Source organism: Oncorhynchus gorbuscha, linkage group LG11 (assembly GCF_021184085.1).
Source record: "Oncorhynchus gorbuscha isolate QuinsamMale2020 ecotype Even-year linkage group LG11, OgorEven_v1.0, whole genome shotgun sequence".
Taxonomy (NCBI): domain Eukaryota; kingdom Metazoa; phylum Chordata; class Actinopteri; order Salmoniformes; family Salmonidae; genus Oncorhynchus; species Oncorhynchus gorbuscha.
In genome coordinates, this window is record NC_060183.1 from 16,579,570 (window position 1) to 16,601,115 (window position 21,546).

The 21,546-nt window shown below is 42.6% G+C and overlaps 1 protein-coding gene across 4 annotated transcripts in view; it reads left to right on the top strand.

The window, feature by feature from the left end:
* The window catches only part of ccser2b (coiled-coil serine-rich protein 2b), a 132,100-nt gene that overhangs the window by 22,704 nt on the left and 87,850 nt on the right, over nucleotides 1-21,546 (top strand). For all 4 annotated transcript variants that reach the window (XM_046368704.1, XM_046368705.1, XM_046368706.1 and 1 more), the window contains exons 2-3: nucleotides 12,371-13,854; nucleotides 14,025-14,215. In XM_046368704.1, the coding sequence (XP_046224660.1) occupies nucleotides 12,411-13,854; nucleotides 14,025-14,215 (1,635 nt within the window). In that variant the 5' untranslated portion in view covers nucleotides 12,371-12,410. The remainder of the gene's footprint in view (nucleotides 1-12,370; nucleotides 13,855-14,024; nucleotides 14,216-21,546) is intronic.

Consider the following 21,546-nt stretch of genomic DNA (forward strand, 5'->3'; position numbering starts at 1 on the left):
CTACCTGGCCTTTGCACAAATGTAGGCATATAAATGTGCCAATTTGGGGATGCGATAGTATTTCTGATTGGCTTAATGCACCACCTCTAATGACCTGCTGAGCTTCTCAAAGTAATGTTTTCTTCACCTCAAACAGCAAGCAAACAAAGTCTGTTTTTACATCCATTAAGAATTACAATAATTCTTCACTGTATTTGAAAAATCTTTCCAGGTCTGTCCCTTTTGATAACCACTCAGCGTGAAAAGGGGAAAATGTAATGCTCTGATCCAGTGGAAATGTCATAAAATACAGTGAGGGGAAAAAAGTATTTGATCCACTGCTGATTTTTGTACGTTTGCCCACTGACAAAGAAATTATCATTCTATTATTTTAATGGTAGGTTTATTTGAACAGTGAGACACAGAATAACAACAAAATAATCCAGAAAAACGCATGTCAAAAATGTTATAAATTGATTTGCATTTTAATGAGGTAAATAAGTATTTGACCCCCTCTCAATCAGAAAGATTTCTGGCTCCCAGGTGTCTTTTATACAGGTAACGAGCTGAGATTAGGAGCACACTCTTAAAGGGAGTTTGTTACCTGTATAAAAGACACCTGTCCACAGAAGCAATCAATCAATCAGATTCCAAACTCCACCATGGCCAAGACCAAAGAGCTTTCCAAGGATGTTAGGGACAAGATTGTAGACCTACACAAGGCTGGAATGTGCTACAAGACCATCACCAAGCAGCTTGGTGAGGTGACAACAGTTGGCACGATTATTTGCAAATGGAAGAAACACAATAGAACTGTCAATCTCCATCGGCCTGGGGCTCCATGCAAGATCTCACCTCGTGGAGTTGCAATGATCATGAGAACGGTGAGGAATCAGCCCAGAACTACACGGGAGGATCTTGTCAATGATCTCAAGGCAGCTGGGACCATAGTCACCAAGAAAACAATTGGTAACACACTACGCCGTGAAGGACTGATCCTGCAGTGCCCGCAAGGTCCCCCTGCTCAAGAAAACACATATGCATAACTGTCTGAAGTTTGCCAATGAACATCTGAATGAGACAGAGGACAACTGGGTGAAAGTGTTGTGGTCAGATTGAGACCAAAATGGAGCTCTTTGGCATCAACTCAACTCGCTGTGTTTGGAGGAGGAGGAGGAATGCTGCCTATGACCCCAAGAACACCATTCCCACCGTCAAACATGGAGGTGGAAACCATTAGGCTTTGGGGGTGTTTTTCTGCTAAGGGGACAGGACAATCTTGGGTGAGAACCTCCTTCCCCCAGCCAGGGCAATGAAAATGGGCCGTGGCTGGGTATTCCAGCATGACAATGACCCCAAACACACGGCCAAGGCAACAAAGGAGTGGCTCAAGAAGCACATTAAGTTCCTGGAGTGGCCTAGCCAGTCTCCAGACTTTAATCCCATAGAAAATCTATGGAGGGATCTGAAGGATCAAGTTGCCAAACGTCAGCCTCAACCTTAATGACTTGGAGAAAATCTTCAAAGAGTGGGACAAAATCCCTCATGAGATGTGTGCAAACCTGGTGTCCAACTACAAGAAATGTCTGACCTCTGATTGCCAACAAGGCTTTTTGCCACCAAGTACTAAGTCATGTTTTGCAGAGGGGTCAAATACTTACTTCCCTCATTAAAATGCAAATCAATTTATAACATTTTTTACATCCGTTTTTCTGTATTTTAGTGTACTTCTTATCAGTGCCTGACTTGGACTGTTTCTATTTAGGTGCACAATACTTTTGAGCTAATTTTCTATAAGAGGAACAGGAGCTCAAGCTTAGAACATTTGAGGTGCTAGTACTCGGCTCTGGTGAGCTACTGCATAAGTCAAGCACTGCTTCTCATCCCTTGTGCTAATAGCCTACAGTTGTGTCTATACCGAGCTCACTGGCGCAGGAAACTCTTGAGGGCCCAGAATATTTTATACAATGTTGCAAGTTTGCTAGTGCAAGCTTCAAGCCTGACCCAAGTTAATAGTTGATACAATGATTCAAGTTCGTTGCAGACAGGCCATGTGTAGCTTATGTGATTCATAGGATATTTATTTTTATCAGGATATTTCCTGGCTGCAATGTTTTTATTTGTTGGCTTTATGTAGTCTATTTTTTTTACATAATTGGCAATAGAAGTTGATTTTTAGGTTTGTATAATTTTCATTTAGATTTGGATAAAATTTTGATTAACCAAATGACAATGATTTTGAGACATGAAGACAAAAATGAAATTAAATTGTTTCATGAAAATGTACATATGAAAACCATAACTGGCATGCAGATCGGTAGAAATGGTAAGATAAATTGGCATTCCACATATGAAAGGTTGTCGACTCTTCGTGTAGCCTATTACCGGCAACTTCAGAAGAGTAATGGCAGAAAGCCAGCTGGAGTGGTAGGACATTAGTTCAGTCCATTTAAGTTTTTTTTCCTGCTGGTTATCTAGATCTCTGGCACCGTAAACGTAAAGCATCAGACGAGCGTAATGCATATAGTTGATTTGATTTAAACATTTAGGGTGTTTCTATATATGGAGAGAAAAACATGTTTAAAAATGTTGACCAATCGATTGGTCGAAAGAACAGATGACCTTTGGTCGGTCAAGATTTTCTTTAGTCGGGGATAGCCCCAGTTACATTTCATGTTAGGAAATCAGTCAATTAAATACATTCATTAGACCCTAATCTATGGATTTCACATGACTGGGTAGGGCGCAGCCATGGGTGTGCTTTGGAGGGCATAGGCCCACCCACTTGAGAGTCGGGCGCAGCCAATCAGAATGTGTTTGTCAGCTATACTTTTTATTTGAACTGGCTACAAGCATCAACAAACAAAAACATTGTGTCAAATTGCTTTTAGTTGCCTGGCTTGCTAGGTTGACATTAAAAATGAATTCAGTAAAACGGATGGGTTTAAAATAGAGAAAGTAGACTATTTGGAGCACTGGGCTGCTTCATAACTACAACAAAGTTTGATGTTGCTACGACAATAGTCTACAGACATGTCGATAGACTGACTGTAAACCAGCCTTTAGTCGTCTTTAGTATGGTATCCCATATAAAACAGTTCCTAGACATGTAGTTCTTCAAAACATGTCTTGTATAATTTGAATGCAAGGTCTCTCCCAGTTTAAACATTTGTAGCAAACTGTCTTTTAGTCAGGGGACTCCATGACAAACCATCTATCCGGTCCTCCATCTGTAGAAAAATAAGGTAGAGTTGCGACACACAAGACCCAGAATTGCCTTGTGTATCCCACAAAAAAGTTTCACTGTTAAAAGTGAACTTTTTTTTGATGAATTTAAGCAAAATTCCCCAAATTCCCGGGCTTAACTTCCCATGGAAAAATTCTGGAAGTTTACCGGAAAGTTTCCGACCCTTTGCAACCATATTGATGACACAGGCCATTTTTATAACCAGACAAGTTAGTTCTAGGAAACAGTTCCCCTTTAAGACATGATGGCATGATAATGACTTTCTCTGAAATGGGCATGGAGTAGTGGGAAAGCATTGGGGGCATCAAACACATCATTCCCAATTCACTAGGCTATTTGTGGTGAAACACTTGTTCATTTCTAAAAACACGAGACACCATGCTGCCTAAAAGGTGCAAAGCTATAGGCCTGTGTAGTTATATGGTCCTTCTGTAGCTCAGTTGGTAGAGCATGGTGCTTGTAGCGCCAGGGTAGTGGGTTCGATTCCCGGGACCACCCATACGTAGAATGTATGCACACATGACTGTAAGTCGCTTTGGATAAAAGCGTCTGCTAAATGCCATATATTTATTTATTTTTTATTTATAATTATCCCCCTCCCCTCATGCCTGTTCATTGATAACCCATTCATCACATGCAAGTCATCTCTAGCGGTACACTGCGTAAGCAGGGTTCCAAGAAATATCCATATGAGCATAAAGCATCACATCTTCATGTTCTGCTAACGGCTTCAATGCGTCCTACAGTTGTTACGTATCAACAGCAGCTCTGCCTAGACTTGTCTTGGTTTCTGTGTGCCATTCTATTCCAATTTCTCTGTTTTATTTTAGGTTTCCGTTTTCCTCTTTTTTTAAAATGAGGTTCTCTCTCAGAACCACTTTTTTAGTTTTTTTTTGTTTTGTTTATAGAACATCAAATGTAGTTGTTTTTATAAGTCCACAACAATGGAGTCCACTTTTTGAGGTATGGGAAAATGTGAGATAGTTAGATATTTTTGGTTGTAGTTACCCTTTAATTCCAGTGCGCACCTAGTAAGAGGCTGTTGTTTAGCAGTGTTTTCGTAGCCACATGTGATGGTTTGCAAAACGAATACCCACTGGATTGATGCAAATAATTAAATCATTCTACCAGGTAAGTAAGCATAGGCTACCTTTTAGTTGATATTTAATTGAGAAGGTTTTTGGGAAAAACTTTTCATCTACCAGAATACTTTTCATTAGCATCATCACTAACTCCTACCCAAATTTGATTCCTTTACTAAGTTCAATACATTTTTCAGCATTTTTAAAATTCTGTTTTAATGTCTGGATCCTGTGACTCCATCTGCATTCTCCACATTGTGGATTTTATAGGGCCTTGGTGTGTGTGTATGCGTGCTGGTGATGCTGTTTCTCCTACTGTAACTTATCTCTGCTGGTTTTTAAAGGAGATCTGTCGTGGAAATATTGACAATGATTCCTGTGATGGCGTGATATTGCCTGGGATTTATTTTAATGAGGCTTTTGCCTGCCAGCTTGTCTGACCTGGTTTAAACTGATTTGTCCTGGTTTAGACTGAGTATCCAGTGGATTGGAGGGTAACACTGCTGGCTAGTAGGAGGTGGTGGTGTATCCTATGTTGGGCCTTCCATTGAACCTAAGCCCGGAGGGACAGCCAAGGTGATGGAAGGAGAGTTAGTCAACTGACCTCTAAGCTCCAACTAGACCTGGAACTGTGAAAGTGTCATAGATGGGTTGCTATAGTGTTATACAGTGCCTTCAGAAAGTATTTATACCCATTGACTTATTCCACATTTTGTTGTTAAAGCATGAATCCAAATTGGATTTAGTTGTTTTTCCCCCCCTCACCCATCTACAAACAATACCCCATAATGACAAAGTAAAAACATGTTTTAGAAATGTTTGCCATTTTTGGGAAAATAAAATACAGAATCTATTTTACATAAGTATTCACACCCCTGAGTCAACACGTTAGAATCACCTTTGCAGCGATTACATCTGTGAGTCTTTCTGGGTAAGTCTCTAAGAGCTTTGCACACCTGGATTGTACAACAAATGATTCAAGCTCTGTCAAGTTGGTTGGTGGTCATTGCTGGACAGCCATTTTCAAGTATTGCCATATATTTTTTTTCACTCTGTCCTTTTAGATTAGTGTAGTGGAGAAACTAAACCTTTGTGGCTCCATACTCCGTTTTCTCCTATCACAGCCATTAAACTCTGTAACTGTTTTAAAGTCACCATTGTCCTCATGGTGAAATCCCTGAGTGATTTCCTTCCTCTCCGGCAACTGAGTTAGGAAGGACCCCTGTATCTTTGTAGTTACTGGGTGTATTGATACACCAAAGTGTAATTAATAACTTCACTATGCTCAAACAGATATTCAATGTCTGCTTTATTTTTTTTTTTTTACCCATCTACCAATAGGTGCCCTTTTTTTGCGATTTGAAAACCTACCTGGTCTTTGGTTGAATCTGTTTGAAATGCACTTCTTGACTGAGGAAACTTACAGATTATTATATGTGTAGAGTACAGAGATGGGGTAGTCATTCAAAAATCATGTTAAACACTATTATTGCACACAGAGTGAGTCCATACAACCTATTATGTGACTTGTTAAAGGTATTCTTCAGGATTTTGGCATGAGATCCTTTGTTTACTTCCCCAGAGTCAGATGAACTCGTTTATGCCTTTTTTTTGTCTCTGTGCCCAGTATGAAGGAAGTTTGAGGTATTTTCATGTGCCAATGCTTACTAGCGTTAACCATAGACTTCCAGTCATTGCGCTATCTGCTAGCATTTAGGCTTGCCATAACAAAAGGGTTGAATACTTGAATACTCAAGACATTTCAGCTTTTCATTTTTTATTAATTTGTAACAATTTCTAAAAACATAATTCCTCTTTGATGTGTGTGTGTGTGTGTGTGTGTGTAGTCCTGTGACACAAAATCTAAATTTTAATGTATTTTAAATTCAGGCTTTAACAAAACACAATGTGGAAAAAGTCAAGGAGTGTGAATTCTTTCTGAAGGCACTATAGATGTCTGCTAAATATCTGTGTGTTTGTGTGCTAACTGCAACCCGGAGGTCACCTCGTTACGAAGTCGAGAGCACAGGAATATCACCGTCAGTAGCAGAGGGCCCCTCAAACGGATGAACTGCAGCAGGAGTACATCTGATCTCCATTTGATTTGGCCTTGGAACTGTTCCAGGAGGGAGAGGGGGAGAGTGTTGGTTTCAGCTAGGTGCCCAGTGTCGTCTATGAAGGCCAAAGCTCATTAGCACGCTGTGCAAACCCATTCATCTACATGCATTCCCTGTCCTTGGCCAACCTTGCAACACCACAATGCAGCACAGCAACTTTCCCCTGCAGCAACATAGCTTAGTCTACTACTAACACACACACACACACACACACACACACACACACACACACACACACACACACACACACACACACACACACACACACACACACACACACACACACACACACACACACACACACACACACACACACACACACTAAGGCATGCACGACATGGGGCAAATACTGTAATTGTGAGTTGTTTTTAATCAAATATTGTGATTGTGATTTTACTTGTGATTTTTAGCTCAAACCACTCAGATGAACTGTTGGAATCGTATAAATAAAATTAGTATTCCGTTTCTGTAGTTGGTGTTTGGCATGACAACAAATGAAAAAGCCAGGTACACTAAAACTACAGAACAATGAGCCAGATGATTCACCAGATGTATGCATCTGTTTGCCGTTTCCACTCACTACCAAATATGGTAGGAAGAGGTTGCCCAGTGTCCGGCAGTGGGAGAAGATGGATGTTTATCAACCTAATGGTGGTGTAGATTAATCTCACATTCCAGTGTTCAAACTTGTAAACAAAGCTGCATGGGATTTCTGTTGATGTGACTCCATGCAGCCAATTGCAATGTCTGCTTTAGGTATAATGCCATTGCCGGGAGCCATTTGTGGATTTGACAGCTCTAACGCAGTTCCTTCTCCAACACCACCAAAACAACCACTATGCGGATGTCGGCTGAATAGGATCTGATTGAACGGAGCCCTTGATCACAACAGTTTTCTCTTCCCCAAACTAGAATCTGTTATGAACAGAATGGACAAAGTTTTATAGACTTTAACCTTTACCAAAGTAAAAAAAGAAAACTGTACTGTTTAGAGATAAACATGCTAAAACAATAGGATCTCGCTAGCTTGTGCTTGGCTCTGCCAACCTCTTCTCTTGTTCTGGCCACTGATTAATTTGCTCCCATTGGATAAAACAGGATGCGGTCTATCTTAGGTTGGTAGAAGCTGTGATAGGGTAGGAAGCAAAGTGTTGGTCAGTTTTCCAAGGGACCCTTATTACATTTGTATGTTACATTCATGGCTCAAAATGGATATTGCCCATGTCAATATTGCAATTTCGTCAAAACAATTGATTAATTGTGCATCCCTAACACTCAGTGCGAAAGGGAGAAGAGGCAGAGGAGAGACAGTCATTCACCCTGCCCACTGTCAATACTCTTGATGAGATGGGGCTGATGGCTTTGAACCAGTGCTAGCTACACTGATTGCTGATTAGACCCTCCATAATCCCTAGAAACTCCTCTCTCTCTCTCTCTCTATTCGAACAAAGCCCACTGTAGAATCATTGCTATAGACACCAAGGCAAACGACACCCAGTCCCGAAAGTTTGAGTTTCTCACTACTGCGGTATTTCAACCCATGACCTGCAATCAGGCTGGCTGCACATAGGCCTATGAATGTTCTGGATAACTCAAGCTTGAGAATATGCTGTTTTGTTCTGTTCTTCGGTGTTAAACTCAAATAAATTTCAACACTTGACTGGCTCCTGACGCTTTCCTTCGGGCTTCTTCTGTTCCAATTTGTGGTTTTATTTTCATAACATCTGAGGGGCCTGACTGGCCTAATCTCCATTCTCTACTGAATAAATACTTTGTACTTTAAACCCCTTGGGAATGATTTACCCTCGTCATATTGTGTCTGTAGGCAGACCCATGGCTACGTTATCATCTTGTGGTTTTATGGGGGAGGACTGCATGTCCCTGTTACATGCACCTTTAGAATAACGCCTGTTTGGGTCTTTTCCATGTAAAAGGACCCATTGGCACCAACATAAGTTCATAGAATGTCAAATGAAAGCTGAGGATATATATATATACACAGTGCCTTGCGAAAGTATTTTTTTGTGAAGAATCGACAACAAGTGGGACACAATCATGAAGTGGAACGACATTTATTGAATATTTCAAACTTTTTTAACAAATCAAAAACGGAAAAATTGGGCGTGCAAAATTATTCAGCCCCCTTAAATTAATACTTTGTAGCGCCACCGTTTGCTGCGATTACAGCTGTAAGTCGTACAAATAGTACGACAAATAGTACAAATAGTCCTTGTACATAAGAGTACATGGTTAAACTTTGAAATCAATGTTTGTTTTTGTTTGGCATACATTTTTAAGTGAATAATCTGTGTCGCTGTTACCGTGGAATTGCCCTTTGGTATTACCTCTGTGAATGCATGCCAGCCCCTATCCCACTCCTTATCATTCATGCCCACAGGGCATCATCCACATGACTGTACGGTTGTTTGCATGGAAGCTTTTGTGTATTATCAGTCTCCCATAGACATGGATGTGTCCCAAATGGCACACTAGTTGTATTTATTATGCATCCCCATTAGCTGTTGCCAAGGCAGCAGCTACTCTTCCTGGGGTCCATTAAAGTTCAGGCAGGTATATATATATTTTTAAATACATGAAACAGTTTTCACAACACACTAAGTGTGTGCCCTCAGGCTCCTATGTCGTGCACTACTTTTGACCAAGGGTGCCATTTTGGATGTAGCCATCGACTTTATTCCTCTCCTCCAAGTTGTCTCTGTCTTCTCTGTTGCTGCTATGCTATGTTGTCATCTTAGGTCTCTCTTTATGTAGTGTTATGGTGTCTTTCTTGTCGTGATGTGTGTTTTGTCCAATATTTTTTAATTTTAAACCCAGCCCCCGTCCTCTCAAGGACTAGCATCCCACCTCGACAACAGCCAGTTAAATTGCAGGGCGCCAAATTCAAAACAACAGCAATCCCATAATTTAAATTCCTCAAACATACAGCAATCCCATAATTTAAATTCCTCAAACATACAAGTATTGTCCACCATTTTAAAGATAAACTTCTTGTAAATCCAACCACAGTGTCCGATTCCAAAAAGGCTTTACTGCGAAATCACACCATGCGATTATGTTAGGTCAACACCTAGTCATAGAAAACCATACAGCCATTTTTCCAGCCAAAGAGAGGAGTCACAAAAAGCAGAAATAGAGAAATTAGTCACTAACCTTTGATCTTCATCAGATGGGACTTCATGTTACACAATACATGTATGTTTTGTTCGGTAAAGTTCATATTTATATCCAAAAATCTCAGTTTACATTGGCGCGTTATGTTCAGTAGTTCCAAAACATCTGGTGATTTTGCGGAGAGCCACATCAATTTACAGAAATACTCATAATAAACCTTGCTAAAAGATACAACTGTTATGCATGGAATTTTAGATCCACTTCTCCTTAATGCAACCGCTGTGTCAGATTTCAAAAAGACTTTATGGAAAAAGCACACCATGCTATAATTTGAGTATGGCGCTCAGAGACCAAAACAACCCAAACAGATATCCGCCATGTTGTGTAGTCAACAGTTACCTTTGATGATCTTCATCTGGTGGCACTCCCAGGTCTCCATGTTAGACAATAAATGTTCGCTTTGTTCGATAATGTGCCTCTTTATGACCAAATACATCCTTTTTGTTCGCGTTTTGTCCAGTAATCCGAATGCTTAAGTCCAGATGAAAAGTTTTTAAAAATTACAATAAAAGTTAGTAGAAACATGCCACACGATGTTTAAAATCAATCCTCCGGATGTTTTTGTCATCAATATTTCAACCGGACAAAGCTTTGTCAATAAGAAAGGAGAAACAGGGTGCATGGCTGATGAATGGAAATTTCCACTGGCCACTGATTGAAAGTGCTGTATCTCCCTAATTTTTCAGAGTAAAAGCCTGAAACAATGCCTAAAGACTGGCCACATGTAGAGGAAGCCATAGAGATCGTGAACTGGGTCCTAAGTCTTTGTATGGTGGATAGGCTTTCAATGGATAAACAGCCTTTCAAAATAATAGTACTTCCGGGTTGGATTTTCCTCTGATTTTTGCCTGCCATATCAGTTATGTTATACTCACAGACATTATTTTAACAGTTTTGGAAACTTTAGTGTTTTCTATCCAAATCTAGTAATTATATGCATATCCTATCTTCTGGGCCTGAGTAGCAGGTAGTTTAATTTGTGCACTCTTTTCATCCAAAATTCTGAATGCTGCCCCCTACCCTAGTGAAGTTAAATACTCTACATGACCAAAAGTATGTGGACACCTGCTTGTCGAACATTTCATTCCAAAATCATGGATATTAATATGGAGTTGGTCCCCTCTTTCCTGCTATAACAGCCTCACTCTTCTGGGAAGGCTTTCCACTAGATGTTGAAACATTGCTGCAGGGACTTGCTTCCATTCAGCCACAAGCATTGGTGAGGTCCGGCGCTGATGTTGTGCGATTAGGCTTGGCTGGCAGTCGGCGTTCTTCCACAACGATCTTGACAAACCATTTCTGTATGGACCTTGTTTCGTGCATAGGGTCATTGTCATGCTGAAACAGGAAAAAGGGCCTTCCCCAAACTGTTGCCACAAAGTTGGAAGCACAGACTCGTCTAGAATGTCATTGTATGCTGTAGCATTAAGATTTCCCTTCACTAGCCCGAACCATGACATTAGAGCCCCAGACCATTATTCCTCCTCCATCAAACTTTGGAAACTCATTTCATGAAGGTCTGGAATAACAGTTGACGTGCTGACGTTGCTTTCAGAGGCAGTTTGGAACTCTGTAGTGAGTGTTGTAACTGAAGACAGACGATTTTTATGTACTGCGTGCTGAAGCACTCGGCGGTCCCGTTCTGTGAGCTTGTGTGGCCTACCACTTTGTGTCGTTGTTGCTCATAGACGTTTCCACTTCACAATAACTGTAATTACAGTTGACTGGGGACAACAGGAGGAGCCTCTCAAAGAAGGTCTGTGAGAGCCAGAAATCTTGCTTGTTTGTAGGTGACCAAATACTTATTTTCCACCATAATTTGCAAATAAATAAATAAAAAATCCTACAATGTGATTTTCTGGATTTTTTGTTTCATTTTGTCTGTCATAGTTGAAGTGTACCTATGATGAAAATTACAGGCCTCTCGTCTTTTTAAGTGGGAGAACTTGCACAATTGGTGGCTGACAATACTTTTTTTGCCCCACTGTGTGTGTGTGTGTGTGTGTGTGTGTGTGTGTGTGTGTGTGTGTGTGTGTGTGTGTGTGTATATATGTATGTATATAAACTCAAATAAAAAAGTCATCTCGCTGTCAACTGCGTTTATTTTCAGCAAACTTAACATGTGTAAATATTTGTATGAACATAACAAGAGTCAACAACTGAAGCATACTGAACAAGTTCCACAGCCTTACAACAGGCCTACTACAAGCCCTCAGTCAGGAAAGCTGTGTTGTAATTGGCTGAGTAGCATTGGGATTATTCGGGGTGTGGTACAGTATCCAGTATGGCATGTGGTTGTACTCCACCAAGTACTGACTCTCAGTGCCTGCCCCTGCCAGTTAACCACTAGGTCTGCACACACCCTAGCCTTTTGAAGCACCAGGGCACTTTAATGGGCACAGTAAAGACTGCTTTCCCAGAACAGACGTTATTGATCTTTTACAGCTACTTTGCACTAAAGGTTTGTCTGTTTCTCCTTAGCTTGAATAGAATATTCACAGAAAGTAACCGACTGTCATTTATTTTACTGCATTTGATAGTCTTAAAGTCTACCTCTACGTTTTATTTTGTGTTAGAATTAACAGGTTTGGGTTGGTAAAATTTTAGCACGACATGTTCTCAAATCTTTCTGCCTTCCTCGCTCTATTTTTCCACCTTGTTCTGTCTTGGCCTCCCTCTCCTCCTCCTCCTTCAATGTATCTCTTTCTTCTCCCCTTCTCTAAACGTCCGTCTCTCTCTCTTTCCCTCCACAGCTCTGCCAGCCCAGCACACCCATGATCCAGCAGGCAGCTGATGGAAGATCCGGTTCCCAACTTGCCCACCATGGTCTCCAGGCTGCCCAAGTTTGGCTCGCGCCCCACGGCTGTGGCTGCCACCGCCCCACTGACCAATGGGACCCGCCACCACCCTGCCTCCAGCACCACGGGCAAAGGGTTACCCACTGCCACCACCAGGCAGAACGGAACAATCCGGATGTCGTCCTCCTTCTCTCTGAAGTGGAAGAAGGGAAAAGGGGGATACCCTGTGGAGAGGGGGGGGGACTCATGGGAGGAGGACAGAACTGGACATCAACCCCGACAAACGCAGCACTTACCAATGGTGGTACGGGAGATTAAGAAGCCGTCAAGCATGCCTGCCACAGTTAAGGTAAAGGGGTGTGCTTCCACCTTCCCCAGGACTATACGCTCCAGAACTGGGTCTCGCGGGGCTGTCCCCAAACAGGCCTTGTCTGGACAGAGTCTCTGCAATGGCAAAGCGGGTCTCAAAGGCCAGGCGGGTGGTGGTGGGCGGTCTGGGACCGGTTCAGTCAGGCGGGGCCAAAGCTGTGGTTCTCCCCACAGCAACCTGACCAGCAGCCTGTCCCAGTCCAGCGACAGCCTGGAGACGGCCACAGAGGAGAACATGGTGCGGTCCCAGAGCCTCACCCACGTCAAGAGGATCCCCTCCTCCACCGAGCCACCCATCATCCGCTCCTACTCCTTCAACAGGTCCTCCGAGCTGGCCAAGGAGCTGCCCAGGCCTCTAGCCAAGTCCCCGCTGGTCAAGACATCTCCCCTGGCCAGACCAACCCCTGTGCTGAGTAGTGGGGGGAGAGGAAAAGGCCTACATCTTAGTAAGTGTGGACCTAGACCAGTGCCAGGCAGGGCTGGGTTGGAAACAACTAGCTGCATCTTGCCACCCATCACACTGAGGAAGTCCTTAGTACCTAGTTCAGCCTCCTGCACCACCAAGTCTTCGGCCCTCAGCTACAGGCTTACACGACCCTCCCTCATCAAGCAGCCTTACCTTGTCCTGGCCCCCACCTCCCAGAAGGTCCATGGCAACAGAAAGGAAAGCGAGGGGAGGAGGAACTCGGTGGAGATGCCCGCTGTCAACGCAGACCTGACCAACATCACTGACAACCCAGGGAGTACCCCAGAGGGCCTGCTAGAGGAGCCTGTGGCCCCCAGTGGAGTCCATCCCCTGGGAGAAGGCCTGGAGGACATGTCACTCTCCTCCACCTCCTCCCTGGAGCTCAACGACACCAGCGAGGAGTACATGGATGATTTTGACAACCTGGGAAATGGAGGAGACGGCATTCTGCTGCTCCCGGCCCAGAACGGAAGGCTCGATCAATCACAGCCTGACTTGGATGATGACAACGCAGACGTCAACCGACGGCACGGTGGAACCTCCATGACTGGCCTTCACAGCTTCCTGTCTGACAGTGTGGACTGGGCCAGGATGGGACTCACTGGTAAGATTTCACATTCAACAAAATAATTGACTTAAAAGACTAAGGGCCGGTTTCTCAGACACAGGCCCTAAATGACATACCATAATACTAACCAAAACAAATGAACTAATATTCCCTAAGTGATTAGGTAGCAGACGAGTAACACCTCTTCCTTCACCTCTCTGTTTTAGGGGGGTTGTCTCGGCGTACTAGCCAGGCCCTGTCTGGGGGTGCAGAATACCCCCTTGGCTCATCTCTGGTGGACCTGTCCCCCTCAGACTCTGGCTCGGGGGGGACCTACATGTGGGACGAGGAGGGTCTGGAGGCCCTTGGGACCATCACACACCCCTGTGGGAGTTACGACTCAGACCTCAACAGCATGGTGGGTCTGGATATAATACAATACCATTTCATATAATACACTATATATACAAAAGTATGTGGACACCCCTTCAAATTAGTGTATTAGACTATTTCAGCCACACCCGTTGCTGACAGGTGTATAAAATCAAGCACACAGCCATGCAATCTCCATAGACAAACAGTGGCAGTAGTATGGCCTTACTGAAGAGCTCAGTGACTTTCAACGTGGCAGCGTCATAGGATGCCACCTTTCCAACAAGTCAGTTCGTCAAAATTCTGCCCTGCTAGAGCTTCCCCCGGTCAACTGTAAGTGCTGTTGACTGGGGACTCACAGAACGGGAGTGCTGAAGCGCGTAGCTCGTAAAAATAATCTGTCCTCAGTTGCAACACTCACTACCGAGTTCCAAACTACCTCTGGAAGTAATGTCAGCACAATAACTGTTTGTCGGGAGGTTCATGAAATGGGTTTCCATGGCCGAGCAGCTTCACACAAGCCTAAGATCACTATGTGCAATGCCAAGCGTTGGCTGGAGTGGTGTAAAGCTCTCCGCCATTGGACTGCGGAGCAGTTGAAACACGTTCTCTGGAGTGATGAATCCCGATTCTTGCCCAAATGCATAGTGCCAACTGTAAAGTTTGGTGGAGGGTGAATATTGTTCTGGGGCTGATTTTCATGGTTAGGACTAGGCCTCTTAGTTCCAGTGAAGGGAAATCGTAATGCTACAGCATACAATGGCATTCTAGATGATTCTGTGCTTCCAACTTTGTGGCAACAGTTTGGGAAAGGCCCTTTCCTGTTTCAGCATGACAATGCCCTTATGCACAAAGCGAGGTCCATACAGAAATATTTTGTTGATATCGGTGTGGAAGAACTAGACTGTCCTGTACAGAGCCTTGACCTCAACCCCATCAAACACCTTTGGGATGAATTGGAATGCTGACTGCGAGCCAGGCCTAATCGCCCAACATCAGTGCCCGACCTCACTAATGCCCTTGTGGCTGAATGGAAGCAAATCCCTGCAGCAATGTTTCAACATCTAGTGCAAAGCCTTCCCAGAAGAGTGAGGCTGTTATAGCGGCAAAGGGGGGAACAGCTCTATATTAATGACTTTGATTTTGGAATTAGATGTTCGACGAGCAGGTGTCCACATACTGTTGGTCATATAGTGTAGGTAAATGTCCTCGTTTGACCTGTGTACTATGACAATGTGATAACCTCCATCTTAAAATGCCAGAGCATGGTTGGTTGTGTGGTCTCCGCTTCACCACAATGCCTGCTTTAGTTTCTCCTTAAAGTTATTTAGCTCCCAACAGGATGGATTAAGTTTTAATCCATCACCGGAATGGGAGGCGTCGATCGTCAGTAGTACTTTGGTCTCTACTGCACGTGTGTTGGAGAACAAATAGGATGTGTTTCTGTTTTACCGATTGCGCTTAATCCTCGCTGGCTGTCATAATGCGTTTAACCTTTGTCCAATGAACTTCTACTTTTACTTACACATCTTTTTTAATAGTCAGCGTTTTACTTTCCCCTTTGCTGGAGTAGAAAACTTTCACCCTAGCTTCTTCCCTTATGTGGATTATCCTGGGTGATTTGTATTCTAGAGGGTCAGAGGTTGTCCTGCTGCCTTTGACCTTAATGAGCTCACTGCCTGGCGCTGTTTCTCTACGGGGTCTCTGCCCACAGTATCACTGTCCCCAATCCTATATCACTACTCAGGACTTCAGGTCCCCAATGGTGCTGGTATTTCTCTGACCAGTGTACTGTATGCAGTCAGGGTTTATGCCATTCAATGCACCACTCTGCTCCTGTACATGTGCAAGACCTCTACATTGTCTGTTTTTTCTGTTGTCTGTTTGAATACCCATAAAGTGCAACTTTCTTTACTAACTAACCACTGACCTGTAAGCGATTGCATGGTCTGCAGCCTATTGCTTTCACCAATCTCAGCTTGTCAGGTTATTGATAAAAAAATGTATTGAACCTTTTATTTAACTAGGCAAGTCGGTAAAGAACAAATTGTTATTTACAATGATAGCCTACACCAGCCGAACACGGACAACGCTGGGCCAATTGTGCACCGCCCTATGGGACTTCCAATCACGGCCGGTTGTGATACAGCCTAGATTACATCAAGGAAGGAAGGAGGTACTGCCTTGGTCTGCCGTCGGTCCTTGCTACTTCCAACTCTGACGTCACCCCGTTGAAATGTAAAGGATCCCGGATTGCACGAACCTTGTGCATTACCAACCTAAGTACCCAACTTCCTGGATTTTAGCAAATGAATCAGTGGAATGATGTTTAATTTGAGGGCACCTATTGGCTGTTGGCACGGGTGATTTTCTCTGGAGCCTATCATCTGTCCAGAAAGAAGGATGCAGCCTCAGGACCAGAGGCAAGCAGAAGGATTATATTGCAGTCATTACTGTACAAAGCACTTCTCTGAAAAGTGCTGAATCATTATAGGGCAGCATTATTATAAGACGAGCGTCAATACACATTGCAGCTCATCTCTAGTCATTCATTTTAGTTAGGTCATGCAAAATACCTGGATTTGTTCCTTTGCTTTTGCTTCTCTATTGGAAATGAAGTACTTACGGTCCAGAACCTCTCAATACCCGTTTAGAGGCTTAAGTTCACAGCTCGGGTCCCTGTTTCTTGTTAGCGATGGTACATAGGCTTTAACGATGCATCTTTCCTACAACGGCCGAAGATACAACAGTACGTTTGCGAAATGCATCGTTGAGGCCTGTGTCGATACTGATGGGATCGAAGGACAGCACTGCTCTTGGATCAGCATTCTCCGGTTTCAATCTTACCTTATCATTAGAATTATTCCACAATACTGACGACGGACCAGCTACCTAGAGAGATACGATCACTTATAGCAGCATATATTCAGGCATCTTATTCTAATGCTTACCCTATGATAATGCACTAAATCAAGATTTGGCACATCATTGCACACATTACAGATCATGAAATATATTGAGTCATAAATGACAGACAGTAGGCTAGCGTACAAATAGCTAAATAAAACTCAATTGAATTAACATGAACTTGATTTCAATATCATTCAAATGTATAGCTCTATGTAGACTATAATGTACCTAGAGTTTAGTACACTCATCTCCGTTTTTATTTCTTTACGTTTTTTATTTCTTTACGTTTTTTATTTCTTTACGTTTTTTATTTCTTTACGTTTTTTATTTCTTTACGTTTTTTATTTCTTTACGTTTTTTATTTCTTTACGTTTTTTATTTCTTTACGTTTTTTATTTCTTTACGTTTTTTATTTCTTTACGTTTTTTATTTCTTTACGTTTTTTATTTCTTTCATATCCTTGTTATACAAAGAAATGGACAACTTTGTATTTGTAGTCACTGTCACGTTTGTTCTGAAGTTATCGGCGGTCACAGAAAGACCGATAACATATTGGTGTTGTGTTTGTTGGTGATATTCTGTGTCGCAAGGGGGAAAAGACATCTCTTCTTCAAGTGGTCTGAGGCGGTGGTTAAATAACGAGCGCTTTCAAGAGCAGCTTTAGTAAAGGTGGTTTTGGGAAAGAGCTCGGTGCTCCTACGAAGGTTCTCTCGATTAAAGTAGTCTTAAGATGCTTTTGGGAAATTGGGGCCCTGGCCTATTTCCTTATATATTCAGCACAGCTCTTACTGTGATTTTGGCTGGGTTGTATTTAGTCTGATCATTTGGGGATTTTCCAGGAAGAGCACCTTCGGACACGATAGACATATTATGACGTAATGTTTTGACCATTTTTACGAATCATTTTGAGTCCAACAGTTGTGACCCACGTCATCTAATAACATTGGCCTATAATCATCTCATGGGATCTCAATAGTTTGGCTGCAGCTAATCAGCGCCATAGACACACTGTTGTACAGTACATGCATGTCTGTTGGTATGTTTAAAGTTGTACTTGAGCGACCTCTACTGGAGACTGTAAGCACGGCCACTGTTGCACTTTACAGTACGCTGTCTCTGTGCAGTACAGAAGAATCCAGCTGTAGGCACCAATTCATACTGTTACCCCTGTGACCAGAGAAAGTGAAATAGTGATATTAAAAAAGTCACGCTGCTAATAATAAGGCAAGCTTCTGGAAACACTTTGCTCTACTCATTCATTGCAGCTGCAGTGCTAGTTATAGTGGAAGTGGGGAGAACATGCATTTTATGGCTTGTAAAAGTGTTACCAGTGCCGAATAACAGCTTTAAACATGAACTTACTCATAAAATCAGCAGCTATTTGTTGAGTCTCTCTTTAGTCGTGGTTTTAAACGTTTTGAATTCTCACAGTATCAACTTTTCTGTGTGTTGGAGGCTTCTTTTTACAGTCTGTGACTTGAGGAAACTGTCGACACAGTGATCTGATCTATTTGATTGGCCAGCGGTAGGCCTACAGGTGCACTTGATTTTCTCTCTGGCCTGCTGGGTATGCAGATTTCTGCAATTCAGACACATGCAATTGTTCAAAATGGAAACACAGTGCCTTCCCGGCAGTAGGGCTGCTGAATCAAGTGCACCTACCGCCAACAGCACGAAACAAATATTTAAAAAAGGAACGGAAGGCATTGGATTTTTTACAGATACACTGGGGCAAAAAAGTATTTAGTCAGCCACCAATTGTGCAAGTTCTCCCACTTAAAAAGATGAGAGGCCTGTCATTTTCATCATAGGTACACTTCAACTATGACAGACAAAATGAGGGATAAAAATCCAGAAAATCACATTGTAGGATTTTTAATGAATTTATTTGCAAATTATGGTGAAAAATAAGTATTTGGTCAATAACAAAAGTTTATCTCAATACTTTGTTATATACCCTTTGTTGGCAATGACAGAGGTCAAACGTTTTCTGCAAGTCTTCACAAGGTTTTTGTCCCATTCCTCCATGCAGATCTCCTCTAGAGCAGTGATGTTTTGGGGCTGTTGCTGGGCAACCCAGACTTTCAACTCCCTCCAAAGATTTTCTATGGGGTTGAGATCTGGAGACTGGCTATGCCACTCCAGGACCTTGAAATGCTTCTTACGGAGCAACTCCTTTCTTGCCCGGGCGGTGTGTATGGGATCATTGTCATGCTGAAAGACCCAGCCACGTTTCATCTTCAATGCCCTTGCTGATGGAAGGAGGTTTTCACTCAAAATCTCACGATACATGGCCCCATTCATTCTTTCCTTTACACAGATCAGTCGTCCTGGTCCCTTTGCAGAAAAACAGCCCCAAAGCATGATGTTTCCACCCCCATGCTTCACAGTAGGTATGGTGTTCTTTGGATGCAACTCAGCATTCTTTGTCCTCCAAACACGACGAGTTGAGTTTTTACCAAAAAGTTATATTTTGGTTTCATCTGACCATATGACATTCTCCCAATCTTCTTCCGGATCATCCAAATGCTCTCTAGCAAACTTCCGACGGGCCTGGACATGTACTGGCTTAAGCAGGGGGACACACGTCTGGCACTGCAGGATTTGAGTCCATGGCGGCGTAATGTGTTACTGGTGGTAGGCTTTGTTACTTTGGTCCCAGCTCTCTGCAGGTCATTCACTAGGTCCCCCCCGTGTGGTTCTGGGATTTTTTGCTCACCGTTCTTGTGATCATTTTGACCCCACGGGGTGAGATCTTGCGTGGAGCCCCAGATCGAGGGTGATTATCAGTGGTCTTGTATGTCTTCCATTTCCTAATAATTGCTCCCACAGTTGATTTCTTCAAACCAAGCTGCTTACCTATTGTACATTCAGTCTTCCCAGCCTGGTGCAGGTCTACAATTTTGTTTCTGGTGTCCTTTGACAGCTCTTTGGTGCCATTAACAGGTGCCATTAATACAGGTAACGAGTGGAGGACAGAGGAGCCTCTTAAAGAAGAAGTTACAGGTCTGTGAGAGCCAGTAATCTTGCTTGTTTGTAGGTGACCAAATACTTATTTTCCACCATAATTTGCAAATAAATTCATAAAAAATCATACAATGTGATTTTCTGGATTTATTTTTCTCATTTTGTATGTCATAGTTGAAGTGTACCTATGATGAAAATGACAGGCCTCTCATCTTTTTAAGTGGGAGAACTTGCACAATTGGTGGCTGACAATACTTTTTTTGCCCCACTGTATGTTTGACATTTGCAATAAAAAGCATAATTGATAAATAATTGATCAAAGGCATATTTATGATATTTTGGGCTTACCCAGGCCACCTTTAAGACTCCATAGTGTTTCATCTGTAGATGTTACAAAGCAAACATTGGTGCCTTATTACCGCTTGCTCTGTAATACGAGTAGTATTTTGATTTCACCCAGAATTTTTTTACATTAATTTATGAATATTGAAAAAATATAAACATGATTATTGATTTGTGGTGCTTCACTATTTGGCATTTTCTTTAATATATACAGTCAAGTGAAAAAGAAAGTACACCCACTTAGAAAAGTTGTCTTTGGACACTTGAGCTAAATTCCAAACACATTAAGGTAACCCAATTGAACAAATCACACATAAAAATAATTTTACTATGAAAATGTTATGCAATTAAAATAAACAAATTATATTTCCTTATGCAGAAAAAAAATTGTACACCCCTACCTTTACCATCACCTAAATTAGGGTCAGGTGCACCCAAAAAGGTGTAAATGATTAGGGAATCAGCACCCCCGGGAGGGTCCAGCAATCCCAATTTGATATGTTGAACAATTATATAGAAAAATGTGCCTAAATGTGCCAACTTTTTGTCTGGGTTTCGTGAGGATTAACTCTTCAATATTCAGAACTTGAACAGGCAAGGATCGTTTTCCACCCCAGAACAGATAAGGGGGTTTCAGATGAGTACATGCTAGGGCAACCTAAGGAAGTGCAGACTTAGTATCAGGGAGCTCATTATAGAGAGAGGGTGGGGGAATGAACTCAAGAGAGCGATAGAAAGAGAGGAAAGGAGATATGGGGAGAAAGGCAGGGAACAAGAGTAAGTGGTAGGGAGCTCGATGGGGGGACGGGGGAAGAAAGAGAGACCGTCAGGGAGACCGATGGGGACGAACAGAGACTTCCAGAGATGCGCCAGTTACGAGGGCCTCTGGCAGACAGCGCCAGGGACGCGGACAGAGCCAGGGACGCGGACAGGCAGTCGGAGAGAGACAGAGAGAGAACCAAGCCCTCTAAAACTGTCATATCTGCAGCTCCGGGAATTGCCTTCTGAACGAAAATTGAATTTATTATGAATATCTGCGGGGGTATTAAAGTCAAATACGTTTAATTATGTCTGTGGTTGTGACATGATCGGGCCCCAAGCCGCGCGCACCCAGTGGCAGCGGCTGCCTCGGTTTATTCAGAGGCTTGTGATTAGCTT